Source organism: Hippocampus guttulatus, chromosome 17, assembly GCF_054856545.1.
Source record: "Hippocampus guttulatus isolate MCC_2025c chromosome 17, RoL_Hgut_1.0, whole genome shotgun sequence".
NCBI lineage: Eukaryota > Metazoa > Chordata > Actinopteri > Syngnathiformes > Syngnathidae > Hippocampus > Hippocampus guttulatus.
In genome coordinates, this window is record NC_141277.1 from 3,421,668 (window position 1) to 3,449,416 (window position 27,749).

At 43.8% G+C, this 27,749-nt stretch overlaps 1 protein-coding gene across 6 annotated transcripts; it reads left to right on the top strand.

Annotated features, from left to right (window-relative positions):
- The first annotated feature begins 1,420 nt into the window (after window positions 1–1,420).
- Window positions 1,421–27,708, top strand: sema4d (sema domain, immunoglobulin domain (Ig), transmembrane domain (TM) and short cytoplasmic domain, (semaphorin) 4D). Of its 6 annotated transcripts, XM_086134480.1 has the most exons (20): window positions 1,421–1,554; window positions 6,717–6,832; window positions 17,113–17,246; window positions 18,162–18,307; window positions 18,550–18,612; window positions 18,918–19,016; window positions 19,105–19,198; window positions 19,290–19,406; window positions 19,781–19,932; window positions 20,013–20,188; window positions 20,542–20,698; window positions 20,810–21,032; window positions 21,156–21,268; window positions 21,389–21,561; window positions 21,678–21,724; window positions 22,091–22,432; window positions 24,765–24,932; window positions 26,020–26,232; window positions 26,309–26,400; window positions 26,854–27,708. In XM_086134480.1, the coding sequence occupies exons 2-20, from the start codon at window positions 6,795–6,797 to the stop codon at window positions 26,872–26,874; spliced, it is 2,568 nt and encodes an 855-aa protein (XP_085990606.1). In that variant the 5' UTR covers window positions 1,421–1,554; window positions 6,717–6,794; the 3' UTR covers window positions 26,875–27,708. The 6 variants fall into 6 exon arrangements, with proteins under 6 accessions (XP_085990606.1, XP_085990607.1, XP_085990604.1 ...); XM_086134481.1 differs by lacking the exons at window positions 26,020–26,232; window positions 26,309–26,400; XM_086134478.1 differs by lacking the exons at window positions 26,020–26,232; window positions 26,309–26,400; window positions 26,854–27,708 and adding exons at window positions 9,901–9,959; window positions 14,569–14,746 and having other exon boundaries at window positions 14,997–17,246; window positions 22,091–24,910.
- Window positions 27,709–27,749: the final 41 nt, after the last annotated feature.

Genomic DNA, 27,749 nt, shown 5'->3' on the forward strand with positions numbered 1-27,749 from the left:
CAAAATTCATCTCCCATGTGGTCTTTATTGTTGGTTAATCATCACGGAAATGCTCTGGCATGTATTTTTATCCTTGACTTTTGCTGTTTGCACCATTAATTGTGAGAGGACACTCTGCCGCGACCTGTGACTTTTGTCTAATAATCTTAGCCTGGTCAATACACAGTGTTCCTTTGAGACTGATCCCGGACCAGCCGATGCTGACCCTTGCTGGGTTGAGAATAATTGCACAGTCTGCCTTTGCAGCATGGATACCACCAGCTCGAGTCGCTAAATATACCCGACTGGTGAGTCTGAAGAGCTCAGGCGTAGAAATAGTATCCTTAGACTGGAAATCCACACCTTGCAGCATGACGCTCTGTCCATTGTGCACAGGAGGAATTATTTCAGCCACTGCAATTTGGAGATTTTGAAAAATGCAAAACAGCTCGCACCTTGCACAAAAAGTGGCAATGATGCAATATTGCTTCCAGTCTCATTTAAAAAACATGCATGTGAACTTCTTTAAAATTGTCCATCGGTATGAATGTGTGTTTGAATGGTTGTTTATCTATAGGTCCCCTTTGATTGGTTGGCAACCAGTCCAGGATGTACCCCACCTCTTGCCTTTATGAGGACAAGCGCTAAATACATTGATGGATGGACATATATGTCAGCTTTGGAAAAAGGTCGTTCAAGCAACAAAGTATGCGGCGGACCAAAACTTTTGAACACTACTCCACGTGTATATCTTTTCAAAAGCAGCAGACCATCTCAAGTTGCAACAAATCATCTGTGTGCCACTGATACTTCTGCGCACATTCCTCGGTCACCTGTTTCCTATTAGCAGCACATGTCAGCAAGTGAGTGAAGACAAAGTCAGCTGCTTTGGAAATTTATCTTATACCATCTGCCACACCGGCAGACGATAATGAAGTCAACAATTTATTTGTACAATTTCAAGCGATGCTCCTCAGAAGCATAACCACCATACTGCAAAACTCGGTGGGCTGTGTATTTGGTATCTGGGCCTTCAGTGGGGTCTTAATCCACCTCTTAATACCACGATTATACTGTTGCACTTAAACACCAATGAAATGCTATAAGGCGTTCCCATGCGGTGCTGGTCCGTCAAGAAGTGTGGAAGGAGGAGGCTGTACTGCAATTTAAAATGTGTTTTATTTTGAGACTTTGCAATTTAGAGAATTTATGGGACGTTGTAAGTGTCAAGATGTCCTGAATGAGCTGAATATTTTGAAGTTGGGATGGTTCGAGTAAAAAAAATGTGGAGTTTTAACTCGGGAATTTAACTGTGAAAGTAAGATAATAGCAACAATCGTGATCTGCTGGAGGACCCCCGCGCTCCATCCCTCCTCAATCAGCCCTCCTCCCACTTCCTCCTCCCCCCAGCGAGTAGCTCTGAGATCCCGGAGCGACACACTTTTCAACCAGTCTGGCTTCGACCACCATGCGGATCGGGTAATAGACACAACAGACTCAGCGAACTTTGGCACACCGCTTCTTCTTTCCCTCACCGGGAGAACGAAGAAAAGAGTGGGAAAACAAGCGTTCTTGGTGAGTTAAAAGTTCATTGAAATTTACATTACTTACATTTTTGTTTTTTGTTTTTTGCTAGCTCACTCGCTAGCCGCTGCTTAGTGCTGCAGTCTCCGGTTGTCGTGCACTCGTTTGCACTTGTTGCTCCCCTACGGAGATGAAAACTATTTTAGGCGTTCCTGTTATCACTTTTCCCGAGATAGCGCCTTCTTTCGGAGTTTCTTTATCGTTTCCAAGTCATAAGTGCGGAGTCTGGATAGTTAAAAGTTTAAAAGTAAGAGTTCAAACGGTTCAAAAGCCTGGCGGGTACGGTGAGGAACATATGGTCCGCGGTCCTAAGGTACCGTTTTCTTTCGCGGGGCTGGAGGGAAGCTTGACCAATTATAAGGAGCTTGGAATTGTTTTCCTTTTTTCTTTATATGTTTCAGAATATCAAATAAAATGTTGGGGGTGCTAGCTGGAGATACACAAATTTCTTACGAGGAGTGATTTGTCTTATTTTTGATTGTCTTTTTTTCTACTGTAAAAAACATTTCTTAAATGTTATAATTACAATTAAAAAACAAAGTGTCAAAATTCACATGATGTGAATGCATCATTAAGAAACTAGCATAATATGAGCAGCAGATTTTTCAGACTTTTTTTTTTAATCACGTCCCATGAAAGACATTCTGGCACCCAAAGGTCATTGGGAGGTTTCTGCCCTTGACATGCATAAATTTAAGGCTGATCTATTAACCGTAACAATAGCCCCCAATGTCAATTACTTTCCAAAGACCTCCTCACTGTAGAACATTAGAAACCAAAATATACTATTACTTGAAAAGCTGCGTAGGTTTGTGGGAGTTTCCTGTACTGTTTTGAGTGCTGCGTAGCTGTGGCTAGTCAGTTTGAGGTTCTAATTGTTTCACCTGTATGTGTTTGCAGCTGTGTGGACTATGAAGGGGAAGGGAATGGTGTGGGGGCCTGGGCGTGTATTGTTTAAGCCCACTTAATTAGGCCCCACCATTTTCCCTCAAGCCTGTCTGGCGGGAGCAATGCATCCTCTGGACTACAATTTCAGTCAGTCCACGATGTCCCTTTCCTTGTTGCATAATTCTTCCACGCCATTAAGTTTATTTGTCTTTGCCTGAGGCACGTCTGGCACGGGGCGGTGACTCGGGCCTTGTCGAAATGATGGACGTCATGTGACACCCAGGCCAGTTGGAATCATCGTGGTAGGGGGTTGCATATTGCAAGCTAGCCCTCACAGGATATTGCTGCGTGCGCTTTCACCAGCAGACAAATCATTAAACAGCTGGCAGTTGAGGCAGTTCTTTTGCTTGCGCTGACTTTGCCTCGGGTTAGAGGTTGTGTTTGTGTGTTGTGAGTTCTTATTGAAAGGTTATGAAATGCCGGTAGACACGATTGGCATATTGCTTATATTTGTTCTTTAGACACTGATTTCCCCATTCTCATAACAGTTCGCTTTTGTTTCCAGCATACTATGAGATTGCACAACAAAAACATTTTGTAAAAATTGTGTATCATAGTTTCTGTTCCTGTTGACCTGCGTAAGTCTTTTTCAAGACAGATTTATGTTAAACTGATTTCTGGTAAAACGTATTCATCACAGACCATCTCTTGTTTGTTTTGTTTTTTTACATATTCACTTGAACCTGCAGATCCGCATGAGCTAAATTAAATGACACGCTACCCTCTCTCTTGTTAGCGATAACTTTACCTTCTCTGAGAGGCTCCTTGTTTTCCACTCTTAATCAATTTGAAGTGGTCGGGAAATGGGGATTTGGTCAGCGGGCTGAAAAAGAGTTGTTCCGGACATGAACTTTGTGCGGGAATGGTGTCCATCTTGCATCTGTAATTGTGTTATTTGAAATTTTAGGTAGAAAAAAATACCACTGCCATTGGTACTTGGTATCGTTAAGTACTCAAAATTGAATACTTGCACTGGTCTTGGTCTGAGAAAGAACATTAAATCCTAGTTTTTACCGCAAAACATGCTCCAGTGTCCGTCCCAAAGCAGTTGTTTTTCTCAGGCTCGTGCTTTGGGAGTGCTATCAGAGGCTAAAGATTCCCAGGCCTCGCTGAGGACATAGCTGAGTGCAGCGCAAAGCTCCTGATGCATTGCCACTGACAGCAAACTTGGCTGTTTGTGTGTGTGTGTGTGTGTGTGTGTGTTTCAAAGGTTCCCAGCGTTTAGTGTTGCCGAGGGCACAGAGCTGGAAGGCAATGGCAGCGGGAAGGCAGCCCACATACAGTACATTCTGTTTGTTGTTGATGTGTTTCTCCTCCTATCTTAGTCTTTTCTACCGTCTGCTTGCATGGCAACATTGACTTTTAGAGGTGGCAGATTTTAATCTTTTCCCTCGAATGGTTTACTGATAAACTCTGATAGCATTGAAAACAGTTAGTATGCGCCCTATTCAAGGTCCCTGGGCCTTTGCTGGACTTGTGGGCACGACTTCCGGTATGAACAGGAGCTGGTGAGAGAAACAGAAAACATTTCAATCCCACTTGTTCTTAATTTAGTGGGGTTGGAGGATGACATCAAAAAGACACTTTGACTTCAAAGGGTGAGGCAATGAGAAATCTCAAACGTTCTGAGGCAGTTTTATTTTTTTTTGTCTACATCTGACAACCAAGCTGTCCGTCTTGACTTTGTGATCCCTTAAACGAGGCTTCCCGCTGTCTTCTGCCAAGGAAGAAACCTGTAAAAACGAAGTCGGTCGTCAACTTTTCTCCCTTTGCAATTGTTTGAGGTGTTGCCGCACCCCCTACGAGGCAACACTTCACCGTACTTCTATTCAACTGGCTCTATATGACAATAACTCAGAAGAAACACGGCGACAGAGCACTTCTTGCATCTTGCGCTGTAGTGCCGCCACCTCCAAAATGGCAGACACGTCGACACACGTTCCCCATTGGCACTGCTAGTTCCCCAACTAAAGTGTTTAGCGATTACCCCAGAACTGCGCACTCATCTGAGCGCTCAAAGGAGCGAAGAAAGCGACCCCCGTCACAATAGACACACTCCCACATGGCCCCTCCCCCCCGTCTCTCACTTGCTTCCTCCTCCTCGAGGAGACTAGGTGCATTGAGGTTTTCCAGAGACGAGACCACTCCTGCACAGTAGCAGATGAGGGCTGCCCCTCCCTGCCCTTTTGTACACGGTCGACAACTGAGAGCGGTGTGGGTGAGATGACAGTCATCTTTGGATGATCAAAATCGGCGTGTTTCCGTTTGTCTGTCATGCACTCACAAAACCGAGAAGAAAAATCTCCCAACCTGCAGGATCTTCCCCCGCACTCGTCATGGTAAGACTCCTGTCACGGCATGACTGCTACAGACATCACATTTTGTGCTGTGGAGACTAGCCCCCCCCCCCCCCCCCGCCCCGCCCCACCACCATCACTGTGAAGTAAATAATTCAGTATTGTGGGGGATTGCACTTTGTAGGTATCACTGGGACTTTTGGTTGACTGGGAGGAAAATTCCCTCGTAGGTGACTAATAGGTGACTCGATGTGGTAAGATTGGAGTATCGAGATAGTTATTTCCTTTAAAACTCACCATAATTTTTGTTATTTTTTGCCATTTTTTTAACATGACATTTTCAAAAATCTTACCAATCCCGTTGGAGTCACTGCAGATTGATTAGCCAAGATGCTAGCTGCACCACAGTGAGCCATGTGAACCAGGGATGAGCAATTGAATACATTTCCTTTATGGAAGACTTAATCAGTTTGGCGATATATATTTTTCGAAGGAATGGGAAGAACTCAGAATGTTCTGAACTCCCGTTTCCAAGATAGTGTCATATTGAACATACTATTGCTGTTGGAGTTGAGCCATTGAAGGAATGGAGGTTAATTTCTCTTCGCTTTGCTCAGCTTTTGTTGGTCTTGAGTCATTATAGGGCTCCAGAATGCCTGTAAATGGTTTGTCAAATTTTCATCCACTCACGCAAGTGTGAACAATAAATTTACAGATTGTTTTCTTTGTTTGTTACGGAAGCACTTCTGCTCTACACTCGGATCAAAATACTTTTTCCACCTGGGCAACACTGGCGGAAACTGGCACTCCTAAAAACTCTTTTTGGTTTGGGTAATCTGTGTTGGATTATGTACTTACTGTCCATTTAAAAGAATGATTTTTTTTAGACATGTTTTATCAACAATCTCATTTTTTAGTGCCTACTGCTTCAAAATTTGGTATGCAAACACTTATCTGCTTACGGGGACCTAAATCCCACTTTGGCGGGTCACAGTCTGTGTTATTTCAGTGTGCTAAACCATAATAGTGTATTAATATGGGAAACCAATGTGGCCATTGTAATCCCTTAAAGGCAGATGAGATGAAGAGCTACTGCCTGATTTTTCCGTCAATTCCAGGATGCATCACTTTAAAATTACGATAACGTCATAAAGCCGCCTTAATGATGATTTGTAACACGACTGTGAGATTCTTTGTCTTCTCCTGCATGCTGTTTTTAATGTTTAGCTGAACAACGAATGATAAGGGTTTTCATAACGAGTTCTGTACCTCCATCGGCCAGCACGACATTGCTTTATACGAGTACTTCCTTTTACCTGTCCACTTTGGTTTGAAGATGAGCAAAGAGAGAAAATCCGCTTGCCGTTATTTTACTTACAGTAAATACACCAAGTATTGAAAATTGGATCATCGTAGGAAGACGTTAGATGTACATGTCCTTTTTGGGGGAAATTCCAGAAACTACAAACAATTGTTACTGTTTTATGCGCTACTTTCCTGTAAAATGTTGAATTGCTATTGAACAATACCGACAACAATCTTTGTGACGTTGTTACGCCATATTTTATTTAATCAGCATTCACTTGTGTTCTTTGATCGCAATGATACTGTTTGCTCCCTACCTCGAGGATTACTTCTCTCTGTTTAGCTAGCTGGCTCGCTGAGTGAGGGGCTGCCTCAGTCTCCACGGTAACAGTATCCCACAGAACTCGTCTCTGGGAGAGCAGGCCTCATCGGGGCAATTGTGAGCCACTGAAGCGTCTGCTAAGTTTGGAACCGTCTCACGGCCTGATTGTCATTTTGTGTGTATGACTAATCACAGTGGAAGGAATTTCAAGCACTGTAAGGCAATTCTTGCTCTCAACTAACTTTCTTTTCTGCTTTTTTTTTTTTTTCTCTTTTGGACAGATTGGCGTTTTGAGAGTCCACAGCCCTCATCCTCCAACCGTTTTAACTGTGCAAGGGGGAAAGTGAGAAGACGTTTGAATGAACCACCACACGCTAGTCGACGCCATGACCGATAAGTAAGTGGCGTGTGCTCGTCACGCCAGTGTCTGGCTGTACTCTGTCTCGCCTGTTTTATACGGTTGACATCCAGCAGTGTTGCTGCTGTGGCTCAAGCAATAACACTCCACTCACACTATGGGAAGTGTTTTTTTTTTTTTTTGTTTTGTTTTTTGGAGTGTTTCAGTGCACGAACAGAGGGTTACATGGGGTGACGGAGTTCATTACACAAGAGGAGTAAGTCGTGATGGTTTCGTGTGTGTGTGTGTGTGTGTGTGTGTATGGTTGTTGGGGTGAAGGTGAGTAAACACTGTTTTAACCCCCCCAAATTTGTTTGACTTTTGCACGTTGGATGATTTTTTGTCACAAGACGTTATTTAGCTTGGGATTACATCACCGTGGCCTTCTTTTCATTGTTTTTCGTTCTTTTGTCAACTTTCACTCCATCTCCCCCACGTGGGGTTGGAGAATTCGGGTGCGGTAAGCAAAAACAATCTGCCATCAGTGCTCATAATAAGCGGAATAACCACCAGAAGCCGGTCAGCTGAAAGAGATCTTCGCAAACAAGGCCACTCCTGCCATGAGGTGGCGTGAAAAGCGCACAAGGCAACCCGTTTCTCACAATGTGACAGGCACGGTGGTCTAGTGGTTGGCACATCTGAGGATTTCATATCTCAACTCATGCTTTGTGGAGTTTCTCCCCTGCTTGGGGGAAGAACATGCAGCAAAGTGCCACAAACGACTTGAAAGTTTAGGAGAAAGCGATGATGGTGTTGACAAGCTGTGCGTCTCTGATGAAAGGTAACTGAGCAACCAGAAGGGCTGAAATGGAGGGGGGAGGGGTGGTCCTTTTTTATTTGTGCGCCCGCTGCTAGTCGGTGTTGTCATACGAATATGAAGGTTCAATAGCGAAGAATGATAAATGTTACTCCAAAAGGATGTGAGGGTAAAAGTTGGAGGATGTGCCCCACCGCCTGTAGGGAATAAAGCCCCCCTCTTCAACATGCGACTACTTAACATCCGTACAAAAGAGACAAGATGATGCTTCTTAGTTGCTCTCCAGTTCACACAAAACACATGAACAAATGTCCCCTTATTTCCTTGAATCTAACATTTGCTTAGTGTGGGAAATCCACATTCCTCTTGGACACCAGCATTCCATTTGGTATTCCCAGATACTAATTGGCCTGACTCCAGACCCCCTGTCCAACTTTCCAAACAGAGTTGACCTTACTCATATTTGCTTGTTTTGAACACTTGCATTTTGTGCGGTCTTCACATATCCACTAGCGTGAAAATGTTTTTGTTTTGTTTTTTCCCTCACAATTCGTTAAAGGTTCAAGATACAACACGGCATTCATACAACCCAAATAAATGGAGAATTAATTTGATTAATTTTTTTCAAGTCACTTGACATAAGAGTAAAGGGTGGAGCTTGTCAATGCTCCAGGCTTGAATAATTCAGCCCTGGGGACAGTTTAGTGCCGCGACTCTACCCATACTTACTTTTGACATTTTGTTTTGTAGCCTTGCTGCAATCGGGCTTGGAGCTTGTCAATGCTCCAGGTTTTAATAATTCAGCCCCGGGGCCAGTTTAGTACCGTGACTCTGCACCCATACTTACTTTTGACATTTTGTTTTATAGCCTTGCTGCAATCGGGCCTCCTGAGAGCAAGTTGTCCTGTCTCGTGCAAATGAGCCACTGTTCATCACGACACTCTATTAATGGACCATGTCCAAGTACAGCTTTTGGTCCTATGGCAAATGGGCTAGGAGAGTCAAGATGGTAAAAGCATGTAATGTATTTTTCACTTTTGTTGGCAGCACTTCATCACCAAGCTGCCAAATTACACTCGCCAGTTCGTGTGGTTTTCTCAAACAGTCTAGCGGATCTGTACATGCGGCGCAAGCAGTGCGCACGTTGCAAGAGACGAAACCTAGCACTGGAATATGTGCCACCTATCAAAAGCTAATGTTCATCTATGCATCCAACAAAACCTACTGCAATTCTGCTTACCATTGTCTTTGTTTCAGACAATGTAGTCCGATGGATCTCCACCCAAAGTCGCGACCAAGTTTTGCCTGGAAATGTGAGCTTTTGTGTTGGAAAAAGCCCTCAATGATTTTAATTCAGCGTCTTTTTTCTTGTGGAAAGTTGGGTGTCAAACTGGTGTGACCCTGGTCCGTCATCTGTCATTGCGTTTCCTATTCACTGAGTTTCTTCATTGGGAACTATTTGATAAATTAGTTTTGAGTCTGAAGAGTCCCCATTCAAGTCTTCCCCTTTAACTTCCTCCCGGTGCCCTTGGTGTCACCAAAGGGCTCACGCTCAGGCCGCGATAGACGTATGAAGGCGCGGCGTCCTCCGAATCACGCAGGAAAAAACCTCTGCATCAGCTGTCACCGGGTTTTGTTGGAGCTGAGCGGCCAACAGTCTTGAGTGCTTCCTAACCACGTCCAAGGGGCTGTAGGCCTTTGACCCGCAGCTCATCAATCTCCCACAAGTGTCATCATCGCACTCGTCTCAATCGAAGCTGTCAGAGGAGGGCAGGAGGCAGGGACTTGTATGGTTTGTTTGTGCTCCCTTTGCATCCGTGTTTGGTTCCTTTGTGTGGGCATCAACAATGGATTGAAATCTGGAGTGCGCACTGTAGGGCTGCGTGGGAGCTAGCTCTTGTGAGCTAGCTGACCCTAATCTCATGTTAATGTATCTTTATATGTTTATATGTTGAAGTCTAGTTTCGTTTGCCATAATATAGTTTGATTCTTGTGTACACATCATAAAAGCTGCACAATTGTTGTTTTCCTTTGACCTAAATTCACTTTTCTTTGTGTGTTTGCCTACCAATGTTTTTCTTATTCTGGGCTTAATGATACACCCCTGGAAATGGAGCCAGCGCCGCACACAGTACAGTGAAAAGGGCAAATATGTAACCCGTTGTTGGTCTGGGAATAAAAGCTGGTGTACTGTACTCGTGCAAAGAAAAGACATTCAGTTTTTTTTCTGGCTCAGTGAACCAGGCTGATGACACTCAATTCTTCATAACTGTCCCGTCTGATTGTCTCTCTTCTCGCCCCCTCCACCTAGCTTGAGGATTTTATAACTCTCCTCAGAGGAAGAGCGCCGCATCTTGTAAGGAGCCACAGGTCAGAAAAGTTACTCCTCAATCCCAGTGTTGTGTTGTTGTTTTTTTTTAAATTTTAAATGTGTGTGTGCGCTGTGCAGACCGCGACCGAGCTGCTCGTGTGCTTGCTCCAACACGAATAATGCATGCTTGCCTGACCATTCCCCGCCGGACGACCCTTTACTCCTCCCTTGCCCCTGGAATCACCTTGGGGCTTTGCGCTCCTTTCTTGTTTTTACTCCCTTTTGCATGACCACATCTGGCCCTTTTGATGTTATTCCGCTTTTTCCTCTGGTGCTTTTTGATTGGTTGTTGTCTGACCCTCAATTCCTCTTTGAAACAAGCTGATGATTTTGCACACAGCTGCCTGCTTTTGTGAACTTCACATCATACTTTGCTCTGTCACCGTTACCTGTCTTTCAACCAATTGCCAAAGGCTTCTCTGAGAGAAGACCCGGCCATTATTACTTTTTGGTTCCTCTCCCTAATTCACTGCTCCTTACCTTACTTTTTTTTGTGCTCGGAATCCCCCAATTGCTTCCCAAACGATCGACATCCCTTTGTCTTGCTTGTCTTTGTGTTTGTCCCCATTGTGCTCCGTGAGGATTTTTTTTGTTTGTTTTTGTTTTGTGTTTTTGTTTCGGCTTAAACTGTTGGCTTGCCAAATTCAGGAGGACACCCTCCCGGTACTGTGGCAGCCTTTGTGGGTGATGCCGTGAGTTTTCACACACAACTCCAAAGGGAAGTAGTTGTCCACGCTGGGACAGAATTTACCACCGTGAAATTGCTGGCCACTAAAGACTGTTGAGAGAACGAAGAGGCAGGGGAATGCGTGCCAACTCGAAGCACAGCGGATGAGATGCAGGATCATGTGAAGAGATATTTTGCTCCGCTTTTAAATGACTGGTGGGAGAGTTGATTTGACGGATTCATTGCGCTACAACATGGGCGTAAATGGCCGGTGAGAGTGATTTAAATATAAGCCAATGAATCCAGTCTCCCGTTACAACTTTATTCTCATAAGTGACCCCTCTTATTTGTTGTAAAATTTTTACAACTTTTTAGAATTTTAGAACGACACATCTTAAAGTTATGACTTTATTTGCAGTATTCCAATTGAGACTACAATATTCTCGTAATATTTTGCCTTTGTTCTCATTCCCCAGCCATATTAAAACAGTTGAGCAGGATTTTCCTCAAACATAATTGTTTATAATATGTTTTATTTTATTTAGAAAATGCACAAACAAATTACATTTTTTTGTCCATAAGGCAGAAAAAGTGTCGATTGTTATTTTCCAAAATAAAAACACAGGTTTGCGAGCCATTGTTGCAGTCCTCCGTGCAATCCCCATAACAGAGTGCCAGAGGGGTTGTCCCCAAACCATTAACCCCCACATACTGAATCAAACACTTGTTTGATCAGTCAAGATTTAGTATTACACTTGGAGTACTTTATGAAAACAAAAATGGCCCCTGCCCCACAGCGGGTAAAATCACCTGCCCTGGACTGCTGAGAAAACAAAACGACCACAGATCTCGGACTACTAGTCACACACTTGAGACCGCAAGGCTTTACAACAGGGCTTTCACCGCTCCCCAAAATACGCTAGCGTAATGTGCCCCAGAGGCCTGGCTGCCATTATAGTGGCCTCAAGGAAAACTGTGTCGAATGAATGGCTTGTCTGTGAATGGCTGTTTGCTTGTGACATGGTTGTATTTCCTCCTTTCATTGTTTACCACAGTCACACCCAGCATCGGTGTATTTACTTGATTTGTTATAAGCACAAATCAATATTGTTGTATCTCAGGAAGAAACTGTGAATCGATACTTGAAGGTAGTGGATGAAGCTTTACACCCTTAGTGCATACCACTCCAGCCGTCAACTGCGCCTCACCAGACCTTATTTCAGCCTGGATCAAAGCAACAAAGGAACTCTGCGTGTTTTGCTTTTTCCTTGTTTTTGCAACACTTTATCCAATAATCAGATTGGCACAGAGAGAAGAATAACCATGGGCCAGTCAGCAGACTCAAAAAAGACCAGAAATAAATGTGTCTGCTGTTCCCAAGTGTTTCAGGAGCTGCTTTAACTTTGTTTTCATGATAAATAGCTGCTGGACTTGAACTTGGATCTTCCGTGACTCACGTTATACTTCGGAGTCCATCTGTTTCTGCTGTTTGAGCTAACGTTAGCATCTCTGCTAGCTTGCAAACCCGCTTTGCAGATGCTAATCAAAACTCCAGCTTTTCCTTTTAAATAGTTTAATGACCACAAAGGAACCTTCTGTGCGGAAAATGGGAGGCAACGTCACATGGAAATCCTCGCCACGCACATCACGTGCCCATATGTTCACTCTCCTCTTAAGTTTTTCAGATCCCCCTCGGCCACGTGACTAAAAGAACGGGCGTGTTTTTTTGTTTTTTTTTTAAAAAGCTCGCCATCGGCATACTAAATATACCCTTTGTAGGACCTGAACCCTCATTTGCCTTTTCTGTGGCCACTTTAAGTTGACATTCGCTCCGCCGTGGTACCACAGCTACTCATTACATAGGAGGGCTTCCATTTTACATCCTCTGTATCCTGTTTCCTTCACACAAGCTCTTATCCTATTTAGATCAGTCATTGATCATTCAGCCACACTTTTTAGTAAAACCAGGAGTAGTTTGTTTTTGGTTGCCTTGTGTTCTCGTGATCATTTGTGGAAAGGCGTGGCTTGAATAAATGTTCCTCCAGCGTTGAAACACAATCTGTTCTGTGATGCTGGTCAAACAAACCAAAGCCGAGTCTGGCAATCTTTTTCGGTAACGTCAAGGGTTTAGCAGAAGTTAACCACTGTCAAATAAATAAGATAAAAGCACTTTTAATCTCATGAAAATTCACCTTCCTTTTGATCCACAGCTGGCGTGAGAAGCTACCGTCAAAAGTTGAAAGTGGAAAAAAAACCCACGAAGTATTGTGTCATTTTTTTACAGTGGGTATCGATGGTTAGCCCTTTTATCGTGGTTGAAATGAGGTTTAGTCAGATGACATGTCAGTTCAAAATTTGTCTGACAGTTAAGGCATATTTTACAAGCTATAAGGCATATACGACTGTATCTAATCATCCAACCATCCATCTGTCATCTGGTGAGGTTTCAGTGGATAATGCATCCAGACTGCTGTGTCATCTCTCAGAGGCTGGCCAACCACCGGAGGTCACACTGGGACATTTAGATCTTGAAATTGCATTTTTCCCTAAGTAATTAAGACGAGGCAGCCTTTGAAACACGCAGACCAAAAACCACACACTTATCCACCTGTAGCCATGACGCTGGAATGGGACAGAAGTTTCAATCATCATACGAATGAATGATTGCCAGCTGGAATTGTAATGCTTGGTTAAGCCTAAACGCAGAGATTGTTAAAGCCTCGGCTGGACTGACAGAATCAGTTCATCATGCTGCGGGGGAACCCGAAAGCTGCCGGCATTAGTTTTAAGGCTTCTGGCCTCTGTGGTCTACTGTCCTGCCCACCCCTTAGTTTACAGTATCACTTCCTTTGACATATTTATAGCCAAACGTGCATTTAATACTTTTATCGGACCCGCTCCTCAGCATTGTGTTTCAAGTCATGACCGCCCTCATTCACGTTGACTTCACAGTCCTTGCCGAACCTGTGGAAGCCCTACTTCTGTCACGTGGTGATTTTAGGGAGCTAGACCGCTATAATCCGAGGAGCCCTCCTAAATATTGGGATTGTGCTGCACCGATCCCTCCCCGGGGGGTCAGATGAAGGGAGGAAAGCCATATGTGATTCACCGCTTGATCTTGTAAATCCTACTCATAAAATTTGGGGATTTGAAATTGAAAATCCAGCTGTTTCGCCAAAGTACAGTACATAAAAGAATATTAACTAAGACAGGCTAAAGTGAAAATGAAAAAAAAAGTGTCTTAAATGTATGAGTTTTACTGACTTACCATTAAAACTACTTTAATTAATGCAGTGTCAGGTACTCTACATGTAAAATGTATGAAGTTTTGGCCTCTGTCAACATGATATGCCGCGTTTTCTTCATAATTCCAATGATGCTTAAGTATTTTAATATCATAATGTTGATTTTTATGAATTTAAAAAAAACTAAAATCTTTAAAAAATATATATTAAATATATATTCAAATACTAACCAATTCCAATGGGTAAGGGTGTTTTATTTTGTTTCATCGACCAGTCTGCTGGCGTGAGGAAGAATAAGAGGCAGTACTTCTCTGTGGCATTGATGTTGATGCATGAGCCAGCGTGAGCGCTGAGAGGTTGGCAGCTCGTGAATGTCCCAATTCTGCAGCATCCGCCTTCGCCGCTCTGCTCTCCGGATGCCCAGAGTCTTGTCTGCATTGCATTTGAAGACACCATCTTGTATTGTGGGACGTAACAACTGTTTGTTCCGGGGGTAACTCTGTCCTACCAAGAAGAGTTTGAACCACTGCACAATCTTCCAGACATGAGTTACCTAATGAATAAATGTTCCCCAATTACAATCGAGCCAAACCTTGACATTTTTTTGGGATCTTATCGTGGCCTACATGTGTAAAGTCTTCCTGGGAAATGTACAGAATCACAAATTGCATAGTCACGGTTCTCGTGTGCACACAGATAGGTGAATGGTCCTTACACGATTCTCGCTTCCCCAAGTGGGCATCCAGCCAACATCAGTGCTCGGTCACCAGCATGGTACTGAGAACCCTGTGGCCATGAGCAGGTGTCCGCCTCCTTGTGAAGCCCAAGGAGCCGAGAAGGCAACACAAAGGGCTCAAAGAGGCCTGCCAGCATGGTAACCATCTTGAATATCCAGGCCCGGTACGGCGGCGCCTCTAAATCTGTCAGCGGCCGTAGGGTGGCTGCCAGTTTTGCTCATTCTGCTACTGTAGCCCACCAAGCCCTTCGAATGGGCTTTTAAGCTTTTGTTAAGCCTTGACCTAAATGGAGCGCATGCACAGCGCTAGTTAGGATTGGCTAAGAGTTCACGGACACCTAGAAAGTTGTGATTCGGACTCTTGCCCCCCCCCCTTTTTTTTTTCCAGGCGGACTATTTTACCAGATGATCGCTTCTGCAATCCGCAAACCCGCTGCTATAAGCCAAACTGTGGCGGCATTGAGTTTGGCAAGACTGTGACTGTGTCCTCTCCTCACTGTTCATTGTTTGCTACTCTGGACTGTTGATGTAGAGGGATGGAGGTGGGGGGTTGGCAGGCAGCAGAGTGAGTGCAGGCCATCTTCAGTAAACAATTGGTCCTTGTGCACTTGGAGCAACACCCCTTTCACCCCGCTCTTGCGTAGTATGTGCCTGAAACTCCAAAGTTTGGTTGGTGATCCCAATGCTTGAGAGGTCAAAACGGCCCTAGCCAGTTTGTTCTCATTGACTACAGAATCAATAATCAATTAGCCCCCCACCCCATCCACTCCGTTTTCCCAACAGAAGTGATTGATTGTTTATGTACAATCCCACCATCAGCACCCTAATTATTAAAAGTAATGACTAACCTATATTTACAATTAGCCTCAACGGTTCTTTTGGGTCACAAGAGAACAATAGATTATTTGTCGTCAGTTGTACTCGAACCAGAACACCAATGTAACAACCATCTAGAAAAACACCCTAATATGTTTTCTTTTATCGGGATTTAGGGGCTTTTAAAGATAAATACTTACGGGGTCCAATACGCCTTTTAATGGTTTTAAGACAACCAAAAATGAGACCATTTTAAGTGACAGTAGATAAAACTGTCACTTTTTGCTTCTTTGTTTTTGTATAGAAACAGCATTTTGGAGCCTGAAAATGCAAATATTTGTAATTATGTCCTAAAGTTAAAAAAAAAAGTGTTACTATTTCAACATTTTTTTCAACACATTTTAAAATCCTGGGAAGAGATCCCAAAATATACTTTTTTGATAACAAAATTTCAACATATTGCAATCATTTTTTAAGTCATTTTTGCTGGGGATCATGTTCACATCTGTACAACGAAAGTTTGTCACTAAATACGTTTAAACCAGGTAATAGCTAGAGCCTATGCATCCTCTTCTCACGAGACACCCAATGGCATGTTATCTCTACCTCTGTGTTGCCGACTCACCCGTATCTTTTGAGGGTGTTGTGGAAAAACAAGAAGAACCCGCTTTCGTCCGGATCACTTTATCCTCTCTTTGTGAGTAAGTGTGTGACCTTCCCTTTGTGTCTTTGTCACAATATTATTTGTTGATATGACGTCATGTGGACACTCGGGTGCCACCAAAAGTGTGAAAACAATCAACGCTGCTAGCATGTCGCTTCAGGAAAAAAAAAAGGGGGGGGGGGGGGGAAACGGAAGTTATGCAGCTTTCCCGACACATGATTGGATAAAAAAAGTGGAAGCACTTTGAATTAAATTATAGTTATTTGATCACTTTGAGCAATAATGTCATTCCAACTTTTGTTAATCTGGCCTCAGTCCATGTCAGACTGTCGTAAAATTTGACCCGGAGACTTCTACATGCAGCCGGGATTGAGAACAGATTTAGGGATTTGGTTTAATATTTCTGCTTAATCTTCCCCACACATCCCGAGAATTTCAGTTGGCCGCCCCGAGGTCAGGTCTTAAATATTGACCATTACATCGCGTTAAACATGGACTAAAATTCCGGAAATGTCTTTCTATATCTGTCACGTTCACATTGCATACGGTAGTTTGAATTAAAACGATTTTCATAAAATCCCGACTATTTTTATAACATTGACTTTTCCTCATAGTAATGCCGCAATATAAAAAAAAACTAAAAAAAAGTTACTTTAGATGTCATGGAACATGGACCCAAAATTGTGCCCGTTTCTTTTTCGTCATCCATTTACAGTTTTATTTGGATAATGCTAACATTTTGGATGCTTGTAACAGCACTTGAAATTACAAAAGTGGTATCTCAGCGTGATGCAGTGTTCTGAATTTTTTGAACTGCATGTGACAAGCAACACCAAGTGACTTGAGATTGAGTCAGTCATGTCACATTTCAGTATGAGGGAAGTGGATTTGTGTTCTCTTCCCATTTTTGGTCAACGGACCGTGAGAAGATAAGCCTGTGGGGAGCTCTTCTTCCTTCTTATTCGTGTCATCCAAATTGTGAAATGCATTTTGAATTGTGACCGCATTTGTCGCACTCTCGCAGAGGAAATTTCACTGTTCCGAAGTTGTCGGAGTCCAACATGGGGTATGGCATGCTAAGCGTGTTCCTGGGACTGCTCCTGGAGGTGTCCACCCACGGACCCCATGCTGTACCCCGAACCTCCTGGAGACACCAAGGTGACTTGAAACACACACAAACCTATTGCCTTTGTAGGTCCTCGGTCTACCCCAAACCTCGTGCATAGCTGCGATTCATGGTACACGCTTGCTTTCGATTCTAACCAGCAGATTTTGGGAGGATGCCGGCACCATCGGGAGCCTAAAAAAGTTCTCCAGACCGTGTGATTGTGCATATGCGTGCGACTTGAGTCTTTTTGTTTTTTTTCCATGAGCAAGCACAGTCCGGTTGTGCCTTGTCAGCCACAATGCCTAGAAAAGACACAATGGAAGCCACTTGAAGTGTGAAGCAGATGCAGACTGAGCATACGAACCCTTCCGAGTGTCTGCCCGACATCATGTTTTAATTGACGGTTCTACATGTAATTCTCTGTAAATGACTGTTTATCTTGTCAGAACCCAATGTTGGCAGTGAGAGCACAACGACGGCCTGGCATTGACTAAAGAAAATCCATCCTTGATCTTTTCTTATTGTGATGTATTGCTCAGAAGCGTGTCAGACAGCCCTTTTTTTGTGTCTCCTGCTCAGGGAAAAGCTATTTTTATTCCGTCTGTGCATTGTGTTAGATGTGTCTCGAGCGAAAATGGCCTTGACCCCTGACAAGCGAGGGGAGAATAAAAACAATGCGGTGCAATAAACCTTTGACCTTTCAGGATAAATCTTTCCCAAAAGAAGTCATCTAAACTTAAACTGTCAAAATGCGGCAATTGTAAAAGTCAACTGTACAGGCAATGTTTGAAGTTGACTTGGCTGGGACATTGCCCATTTCGATAACTTACCATGAAACCAGCAAAGTAATAATTAATGTGAAGTGAATTTATCCATTCTAGGGTCAAAGCACCCCTTTCTGGAGGTAAAATATAAAAAGCCAAAGGAAAAGCAAAACGCAATCAATTTGGTGGTTCTGTGCTCAGAGTTGGAGCTGATGGAATTCTCCGAGCCGGGCATCTCCAACTACTCCACTCTGCTGCTTAGCGACGAACGGGACGCACTCTATGTGGGCGCCCGAGAGGCCATCTTCGAGCTGAGCAAGAAGAATGTGACTGTCCGAAACCACAAGGTATGAAGGAAACTTGTCATCATTAGTGCGGCTGCGTGCATGTACAGGGCAAAATCATGGTGTGTTAAGTTTTATAATCGTAATAAAATAAAAGGCATAAATTGGGGCAAAGATGAGTTTTTCCAAAGATCCTTTTTATAATAATCTTGTGTCAGGCCATCCAGACAGTTTTAACATACACTATATGTTATATTTTTTTAAAATTGTATACTCACGCTTTAATTTGGACTGCTTTGTTCAAGGTTCTGTGGCAAGTTGGCGAGACCCCCATAGCCATGTGCACTCTCAAAGGAAAATCAAAGGAGGTGAGAGAGCGAGAATTCTGGTTCGTTTGCCTTGAATTACCCACATTGGCCCACATATGACGCGTCGCTTGATCGCGACGACTTCATGCACACAGTTGTTGTTTTTTTTCTTTATCCTAATCTACGGTAATTAAACCTCATAAAGCCATTTTCTTTCTTTTCAATATTTTTAACGTTTTACTGTGTATTTTTTTTAACGTTTTACTTTGATTTCAATGGTTAAAACTAGTTTGACATACAAGTAAATTCAATCACGAGCTTGGTCAAGGGTGAATTTGAATCCACTCTTCTCTGTTGGCATCCAGACCGACTGTCTGAACTACATCCGGGTGCTGCAGGTAGCTGACGACCAGCGGCTCTACGTGTGCGGGACGCATGCCTTTCAACCGCAGTGTGATTATCTGGTAAATTTTCCCTCACGTTTGGTCACAGTGGTAGACATGACGCCCCCAAAAATTGCCTTTTGGTGCATCTTGAAATTGTTTTTTGCAGACTTTGGCTGACTTTTCGTTAGAGGGTCGAGCAGAAGACGGCAGGGGCAAGTGCTCGTTTGATCCCTCGCAAAGCTTCACCACCATCATGGTTGGTGAGTTACGGAGCCTTTTAAAGAACTTTTTGAAATTGCTAACCATCCCACAGAAAATAAAAGGCTTTTTTTCCACTTTTTCGTCCATCAGATGGAGAACTGTATTCTGGGACCGCTTACAACTTCTTAGGTAGTGAGCCCATTATTTCTCGATACTCTCCATCACCGTACCTGCTGAGAACTGAGTATTCCACATCATGGCTCAACGGTGAGTGCCCTGACAACAGTGGAACGTCTAATGATGATCAGTTGTCTTACATCTCTCTTTAAAGTCCTCAATGTAATGAAAGTGGCCTTAAAGTTGAATTATTTATACTCGACGTGACGCAATTCGTTTCAATGGCGAAAATAGATTGTATTCACCATTAAATTGAGTTTAAAATGTAACTTGTAAATCAAGGTGCCAATGTACATACTGTATTTTAAACGGTTGATGTTCCTTTTGACTCTTGCTGAACTGAGGTTTTGTGCTCGTGTGACGTTCACATTTTGGTTGTATTTGGTCACCTGGGTCAATAAATGTCCGGATTTCAAATGTTTGAGACATTCCTATGAGAACACTTCGCCTCATATTTTCTGCAGAGCCCAGTTTTGTTTTTGCCGACGTGATCAGGGAAGGGGAGAACCCTACGGACGGCGAGGATGACAAAATCTACTACTTCTTCACCGAGGTGTCCGTGGAGTACGAGTTCTTCGGAAATCTGCTCATTCCGAGGGTGGCTCGTGTTTGTAAGGTGGGTACATCATTCATCATCGCCTTCGTAGCGCTATCTTTTCCCCGAACTCTCATCTCAATCGGGCATCCTCGACATAGGGCGACCAGGGAGGACAGAGGACGTTGCAGAAGAAGTGGACGTCCTTCCTGAAAGCCAAGCTGGTGTGCTCCATGCCCGAACTCAACTTTGTCTTTAACGTGGTCCACGACGTCTTCATCCTGAAGGCCGCCAACTTGAGGGACACGGTCATCTACGGGGTCTTCACTTCTCAGTGGTCAGTCATACTTGTTCACATCTCCGTTGCCGAAAATCCATTTTTTGTCGTGCCTCTGTCACCTGAGGTAGAGGCTAGCAACCCAAAGTACCCACAGAAAACCCACACGGGCACGGCGAGAACATGCAAACCATGAAGCTTCCCGATTGAGAGACAGGCACGCTAACCACTAGCTCACTGTGCTGCAGGAAATAATGTAAAGTGAATGAGTTGATCATAAAACCTGAAAGAACCATAGAGGCAACGGTTTAAGACGTTTCCCAAGTCCAAGTGTGTTAATACTAAATAAAGAAATGTTACAGTGTATTTTGTGCAATGTCTCTTTAATCATGGCCTCCCTCTCGTCTCCAAAGGGGAAATGTTGGTCTGTCGGCAGTATGTGCCTACAACATGTCCGCCGTGGATGAGGTCTTCTCCAAGGGCAAGTACATGCAGAAGGCCACCGTGGAGCAGTCCCACACTAAGTGGGTTCGCTACAATGGCGTTACTCCTTCACCACGCCCTGGAGCAGTAAGTTCATATCCTGTACATCAGCTGATTCTGTGCTTCTTCTTGTGGAAGCGGAGCCCTGTGCATCTGTGTTTCCCCCGATATTAATAACAGCTCCGTGTGCTCTGGCAGTGTATCGACAGCCACATGAGGCAGCAGAACATCACGAGCTCGCTGCACCTCCCCGACAAGACCCTGCAGTTCGTCAAGGACCACCCCCTGCTGGAGGACCCCGTCCTGCCCATTGGCAACAGGCCTCGCCTCATCACCAAAGACGTCAACTACACGCAGGTCGTCGTGGAGCGCGTCCGCACCCTTGACGGGAGCATCTTTGATGTCATTTTTACCGGAACGGGTAATGAAACATGAAATTGGTTCAGTCAATGGCAAACACATTTCTTGTTGTATTCATCCATCCATGCCACCACTGAAAGAACATGGCAGAATGTGAGGCAAACGTACTGTTCCACCACTTTAGATAAGGGGGTCCTACACAAGTCAGTGGTCCTCGGAGAAGAGGTCCACATGGTTGAGGAAATCCAGCTTCTGAAGAACTCCGAGCCCATCAAAAACTTGGTGCTGTCTTCCGAGGTCAGTATTGTATATTAATCACTTCCACCAAGGAACAGATACCTTTTTCCACGTCAGGGGAAAAATGGGTTTTCTCTCCATCTGCATTTGAGTATAAAAATCCTCTGACCCTCCTCGCAGACGCAATCCCTCTACGCCGGTTCTGACTCTGGGGTTGTTCAGTCTCCCACGGCGTTCTGCCGCAGCTATCAGTCCTGTGATGACTGCATACTGGCCCGAGATCCATATTGTGCCTGGGAACCTCACACCGCCCGATGCGTCAAAATCTCTGACACGCCCAGTCAGCAGCTCAGGTGATTCAGCCAAGACATCATCTTTGATGACAGCTCACTTCTCTCTGATTTTTACACTGTCATTACAACATTTGTGGCTATTGTTTTGAAAGAAAAAAAAATGTTTTTCCCTCCAGGGGGCTAATTCAGAGCCTCAGTGGTGATGCAGACAAGTGTCCTAAAGGTAAGGTGCCATTAAAAATGAATTATGCATTATTTGGGATTATGTAGAAGTGATTTTTGATTGATAATATCTCATATTAATTGATACTAATTTGTTCAGGAGAAGGTAGCATTGCGACAGTAACATTCAATTTTTGACACAAAAAATAGTCAGAGTTCCAAAAATAATAACGCTTCGAATTTTTCTATGAAGAGTACTACAATTGAGCGGAAAATGCTTGGATAATAGTTGTAATATTAACAACAAATGCTAGATAAATTACAGAAAGTGCTATTTGTTTTATACATTTGATGTTTCATTTTCTCCTCCAGACCTTCAGTTTTGTGACTATGGTGTGGTAAATTGATATTGCTTTCCGTTTTGTAGCTCCCATTGTGCCCCTGAAGGACTACCAGCGTGTTTCGGTCAAGCCTGGCAGCTCCGCTGAGCTGCCGTGCCTGGTGCGCTCCAACATGGCGCAGGTGACGTGGCGATCCAACGGCTCGCTCCTCACCGAGGCCTCACCCTTCCACTTCATTCGAGAGAACGGCCTGCTCATCTACAGCGTGGCTTCCGTGGACCAGGGTCTATACGAGTGCTGGTCTGTGGAGTTCGTCGCCGGCATCAGGAAGAACTTCACACGCCTCCTGGCTGGATACGTCTTGACTCTGGAGGTCCCGCAGACCGCAACCACCCGCCAGAGCCAGGAGATCACGCGCAGCGTGGAAGGTAAAGTTGAGGCTGACAGAGTGCTAACATCAGCCTTCGCCCCGCCCAGTTTCACCCCCGCCGTGCAGCTCACATCACCTCCCCGCTCATCACTAACCCCAACCAGCGGCACCGATCAGCCGCCCGAGCAGCAGGTTCCCCCGAAGAGCGACGCCCCAGAGGCGGAGTACTTGCAGCACGGCAACGGCACGGCCCTCCTCTTTCTCTTCTTGCTCTTCTTCCTGCTCTTCCTGGCTGCAGTGGCCTATAACTGCTATATGCAGTACCTCCCGGCTCCATGCCTGCACCTGCGGGCTGCCCTGTTGGGCACGCACAAGAAAAGCGACGGCGCCCGGCCTGAGTATAGCGCCTGCGAAGCGGGCCTCATGGAGACGCCGGTCGTGTCAGACAAAATCGCCACGAAGGAGCGGCCAGCGCAAAACAGCAGTCAGAACCTGCGTGCGCTGCGCGATACGGGCTACGAAACGGAGCCCGAGTGCAGCAACGGGCGCGTGCCCTCACGCACTTTTGCCGACGAAAGCCCACCCCCGCAGAAACCCTTTGACGTGGACTGTGACTCCCAGTCCATCCAGTTTGCCGATGCCGATGAGCCTTATTGCTAGAAACAAAATGGAACCTTGGCACTCTTGCCACACACTTGTCATCGTTTTGCTTTTTATGTTCAGGAAGCTGCTGCGCCCTCCTAAGTTGCAAAGGGGCAGAACATTTCCAGATAGTTTCTGTTGGATTTTAAACGAGGGATATTTTTTTTATTTTTAATATTCCAGATTTCAAGCATTCCATGTGAATCAAGGGAATTTATGGGAATTAACAGGAATTTGAGGGTCATTTAAGAGAAAGGTATCATGTACAAGCAGCAATAAAAACAATAGGTAGGTAGGTTCATCACATTGGCTCGTCGGATCGCAACTTGAAACACATTTTATTTGGATTCAATATGGAGGCTGCTTTCATGGAGATCACAGAAATCTGACAATTTAACGTTGAGAGGCTGAAAGTCTGAGAATTTTGATCATTTAAAATAAAACAGGATCTCTAAATGATTGATCGATTATCTGAATTATTATTGATAATTAGAGAATCGATTTTGTTGTGTAAACTATCTTCAAGAGCTAACCTTCACTTTTGCAAATTCCTGGTTTATTCCCATTCAATCCCATGACATATTTCAATGTTTGAAAATTCACATTTTCAATCCGCTGTACACACCTATTGAATTTTTACAACTAATTTTGAAAAGGAGAGAGACTCAACACCAAAGTGAAAAAAAATGATCATTCATGTTCTTATTGCTCATATGTGTGGTATATGCCAGATGACCAGCACAGCTCACTCAACACACACACACAAGATCTCCTCCAAGTCACCTCAAACGAACCCAATAACTGCTGTAGTACAAAGACTGACCTGTGAGTGGCAGCACAGTGCCACTGGGCATCCCTATTGCCAAAATGTACCAAGAAGAATTGTGGGAGAAGGAAAAAGAAGGCAGAATGTTATCCTTTCTGGTAACAACACTGCCGTTGTCAACTTTCGTTTCTATTGTGGCGAACGAGTTCAAACCCTCAACACAACCAGCTGCACTGTTTGCGTCCGCCAACAGCTAATTGGCTATTCTTCTGTTTGATGTCACAGTCAGTGTCTTAATGATTTGTGATTGTAAATATTGAACAGGTTTAACATTTACAAGTGTCGGGGAGGAAAGATCACTTTTAACACACCTCACCACACGTTAATCACCCAGGGTAATCTTTTAGAGACATAAAATAACCGAGCCGACCGATCACAAGAGTTGAAAAATATCGTCGATATGTGTGTCTGTGTGTATTCCGTCTTAGCTTAGGTCCAGCAAGAAAAGCTAATTCTCGAATTCCAAATTGGAAACATTGTTTACCAAATTGGTAAGTTATGTGAATGTTTTCCAAATTGGACTCAGTTTTCTTTGTACAGGCTGAGTAAGTCATCATTTTTGTTTTGTTTTGTGGTTTTGTCTGCGTCATGGGCCAATGGACTTCGACAAATCTCAGGGAAGGTTTTGCTCAGCATGTCGTAGCCCAGCTTTATTCTTGGGAGGGGGACGATGGTTGATCGAATGGAAATCTATTGGATGAATCAAACCACTCTTGTTTAAAAAAAAAAAAAAAAAAAAAAAAAAAAAACTAAGGCCACGATTTTCCGAAACAAGGCGTTTAAGGTGAATTTATACATTTGTTTTATTTATTGCTGTTTTTCCAGCATCCATCTTGTCTCTTGAAGATCTCTTGTGTCCCCTGTTCCTCAATGTAACTTTTTTCTTTCCTTTTGCCACCACCACCACTTCCTTCCTTCACAGCCTCTTCATCTGTCTTGCCTTCCTCTACTTTCACTTTCTCCTCTTCCTCCACGAAGCCTCGTGTGGAGGCTGGTGAGGTGCAAGTAAGGCTGTTGCCTCCCCTGCTGAAGGACCAGGCATGGGGGCTTCACGCCCACGAGGCCTTCCTGCTCTTCTGTCTGGCCCTGGGTGAGTGATGTAACCCTGCCCTCCCATCCAGCCTAAAAAAAAAAAAAAAAAAAAAAAAAATTTTAACCCTGCTCCTCATCTGTGTCTGGACTTCACCTGCATGACCTGACTAACATTGCGGCCTGTCCTCTGAGCTCTCCAACTTTTGAATGTGGCAGCACTGTTAGAAGGTGACATTCCGACTTTGAATGTCTGTGAATGCCTGCAGAGGTGCTTTTTTTTTTTTTTTTTAATTCTATGGTACGCACACTGTGTTGCATCCCACTATGCCAACTGGGCCGTTTTTGTGCCTGCAAACCTGTCAAGATGTTTGTGTGTATATATGAGAAAAAGATATGTAAATAAATGGAGGTTGTCATTAGGTCAGTAGGTAGGAAGACAGAATAAAAGGTGTCAAATGTGACTAACGCTGGCTCGTTTGCTTTTTTTTAATTTGCTGGTTTGGTGAGAATAACACATTACTGAGGAGAGCGAAGCCTTGTGGTGTGCCACAGGGATTACGACCTTGCCCGGTGTTCTACACAAGCCTTTCATGGGAATGATGTCAGTTACCTGAGTTATTTGGAAAATACAGTGTGACCTCTGAAGTCCAACGGCGCACACCTATTTCAATAACACTCACACTTTCATATGAGTAAATCTCTCTTTTTCTATACCTTTGTATTATTTGCACTGCTACCATAGAAGGCTAGCTTGTGATGGCAAAGTGTGAATGTTTTGAGAATCACTTCCATGAGAACAATATAAGAAATGTGCTTGTAAAATTGAGTCAGTTTTGATTGTTTTGTTTAACATTTGTATTTTACAGAAGAATGGTATTCAAGGATCAAAGAAAGCTAATTGAACATTCTTTGAATTGAAATATACTAAGTAACTCAAGTTGGCCAAATATCTGTTACAAGCTTTAGATAAAATACAACAATTAGAAGCACAAATTTGATTTTCTATTTATGATTAATATTATTTTTGTAATTTGAACTCTTAACAGTCCGCAATCCGAAAATCCCAAATGTGCAGGGCAACGGTGTATTAAAAATGTAACCAGTAGTTGTTGGGTCAGCGTGAAAAGTCCCCTTGTGTCCCTCAGGTCCTAGCGACATCTATATTGAATGGCTCATAAACGGGCGCAGTGCGGACACAACCGTAACGGAGTACCGTCTCCCGCTGGCCGGGAACATGGTACTAGTGAGCAGCCGGCTTCGGACGGGGCCGTTGCTCCGGGACGCCCGTTACGGCTGCGTGGCCAAGGCTGGCGCGGGGAGCGACGCGTCGCAGGTTGACCTCCACCTCGCCGTCGGAGGTATCTTTTGTCCGACGGCGGTGTCCGATCCATTTGAGCCACGGTTGGTGTGATGAGATTATTGGTTGTTCGACAGATGAGGAGAGCGCTCCGTCCAGGGATTTGAACCAATGGAGGAGTGCTCTCAGGGAGCATGAGCAGCTTCTAAAAAGATGGGAGAAGTCATGGGTATGTGCAAGTGACTTTTTGTAACCTGCTACTTCACCGGCTTTTTAAATGCGCTATTCATTGCTACATTTTCTAATCATCTACTGTATTAACTCCATTTCCCTTATGATTCTTCTAAAATGTATTTACGGTTCATTTACCTTTATTTTAGCACATGCCTAATCTATAAAACCAAATATTTAGGTTTAATAAATCTGATATTGTTTAATGTTATTATTATCAGCCCTTAGTGTCCTCTTGGAAGCAGTCTGCGCACGCTAACGTGATGAGTTAAAGGCATCATGGTTTTTGCATTTTGCCACGAGCCTCGCCGGGACAGTTTAGTGGAAAACCAGCAATCCTCAGCATGCAAAATCATGTGGAGGATGTCGGAAAGGATGCACTGTGGGAACCTACTGACATGCGTTTTTTGTTTTGATCACTTATTCAACCTCTTCCTTGTCCACGCCACAGGAAAGTTGTGATGGCCACTGAATGCTGCCGAATTCCCATGCATCACTATCATGATTGGAGACGGAGGAACCTGTGTCTCTATCTCTTTCAGTTTTTGGTGGACTAGAAAGCCTGAAGGTCCTAGTTAAACGCGTCTTCTTGCGGGGCGCGAGGCAAACACATCACGAGACTTGCGATGAACCCACGGGACTACTCTTTTTGTGTAATTTCTCCAACGTATCCATGTGCCTACAAAGCAAGAATAAAGGAAACTTGAATTTGTGCTTGTGCTGTACATGTATCCTTTCTATGCGTTCTCTAGAAATGCTGCTCTGGTACCCTCTTGTGTCCGAATAGAGAACAAAAATCACATCATCATATTTTTTGTTTAAAATTGTGTTATTTAATAAAAAATACACACCTTTTTCATTTTGTACACTTATAGGATTTTGCTTCTTGACATTTTTCCTCGTCCCGTCCGCGGCTTCCTTTTCTCAGAACCGTTTTTTATTAATTCATCCTCATCTCCTGACTCAATCACTTACTTTCTGCCTTGCTTCCCTCCACCTTTTTTATTACCACATGCATCCATCGTTCCTTATGTAGGGTTTGACCTTCACTTCCACCCATAAGTGTGGAGTACCTGAATTCAAACCTCCAACCTCAGAGTTTTGAGGTAATTTCCTCACTACTTGGACACTGTGGTGCCACTGTTGTTTTCTTTGCTTCAGATTGCTTTTTACTTGACTCTACTTCACTCTAATTTTGCAGTTTTAAGTTGTTTTCTTACATTTAATCATGTAACTACTGGAAAATATTGTAATAATTTAGTGGCCACATCTTGTGAAATAAATTATGGACAAATGTCGTGGGTGAGTTTGTTTCGACTCCACATCATTTCTGATTGGATAATCGAT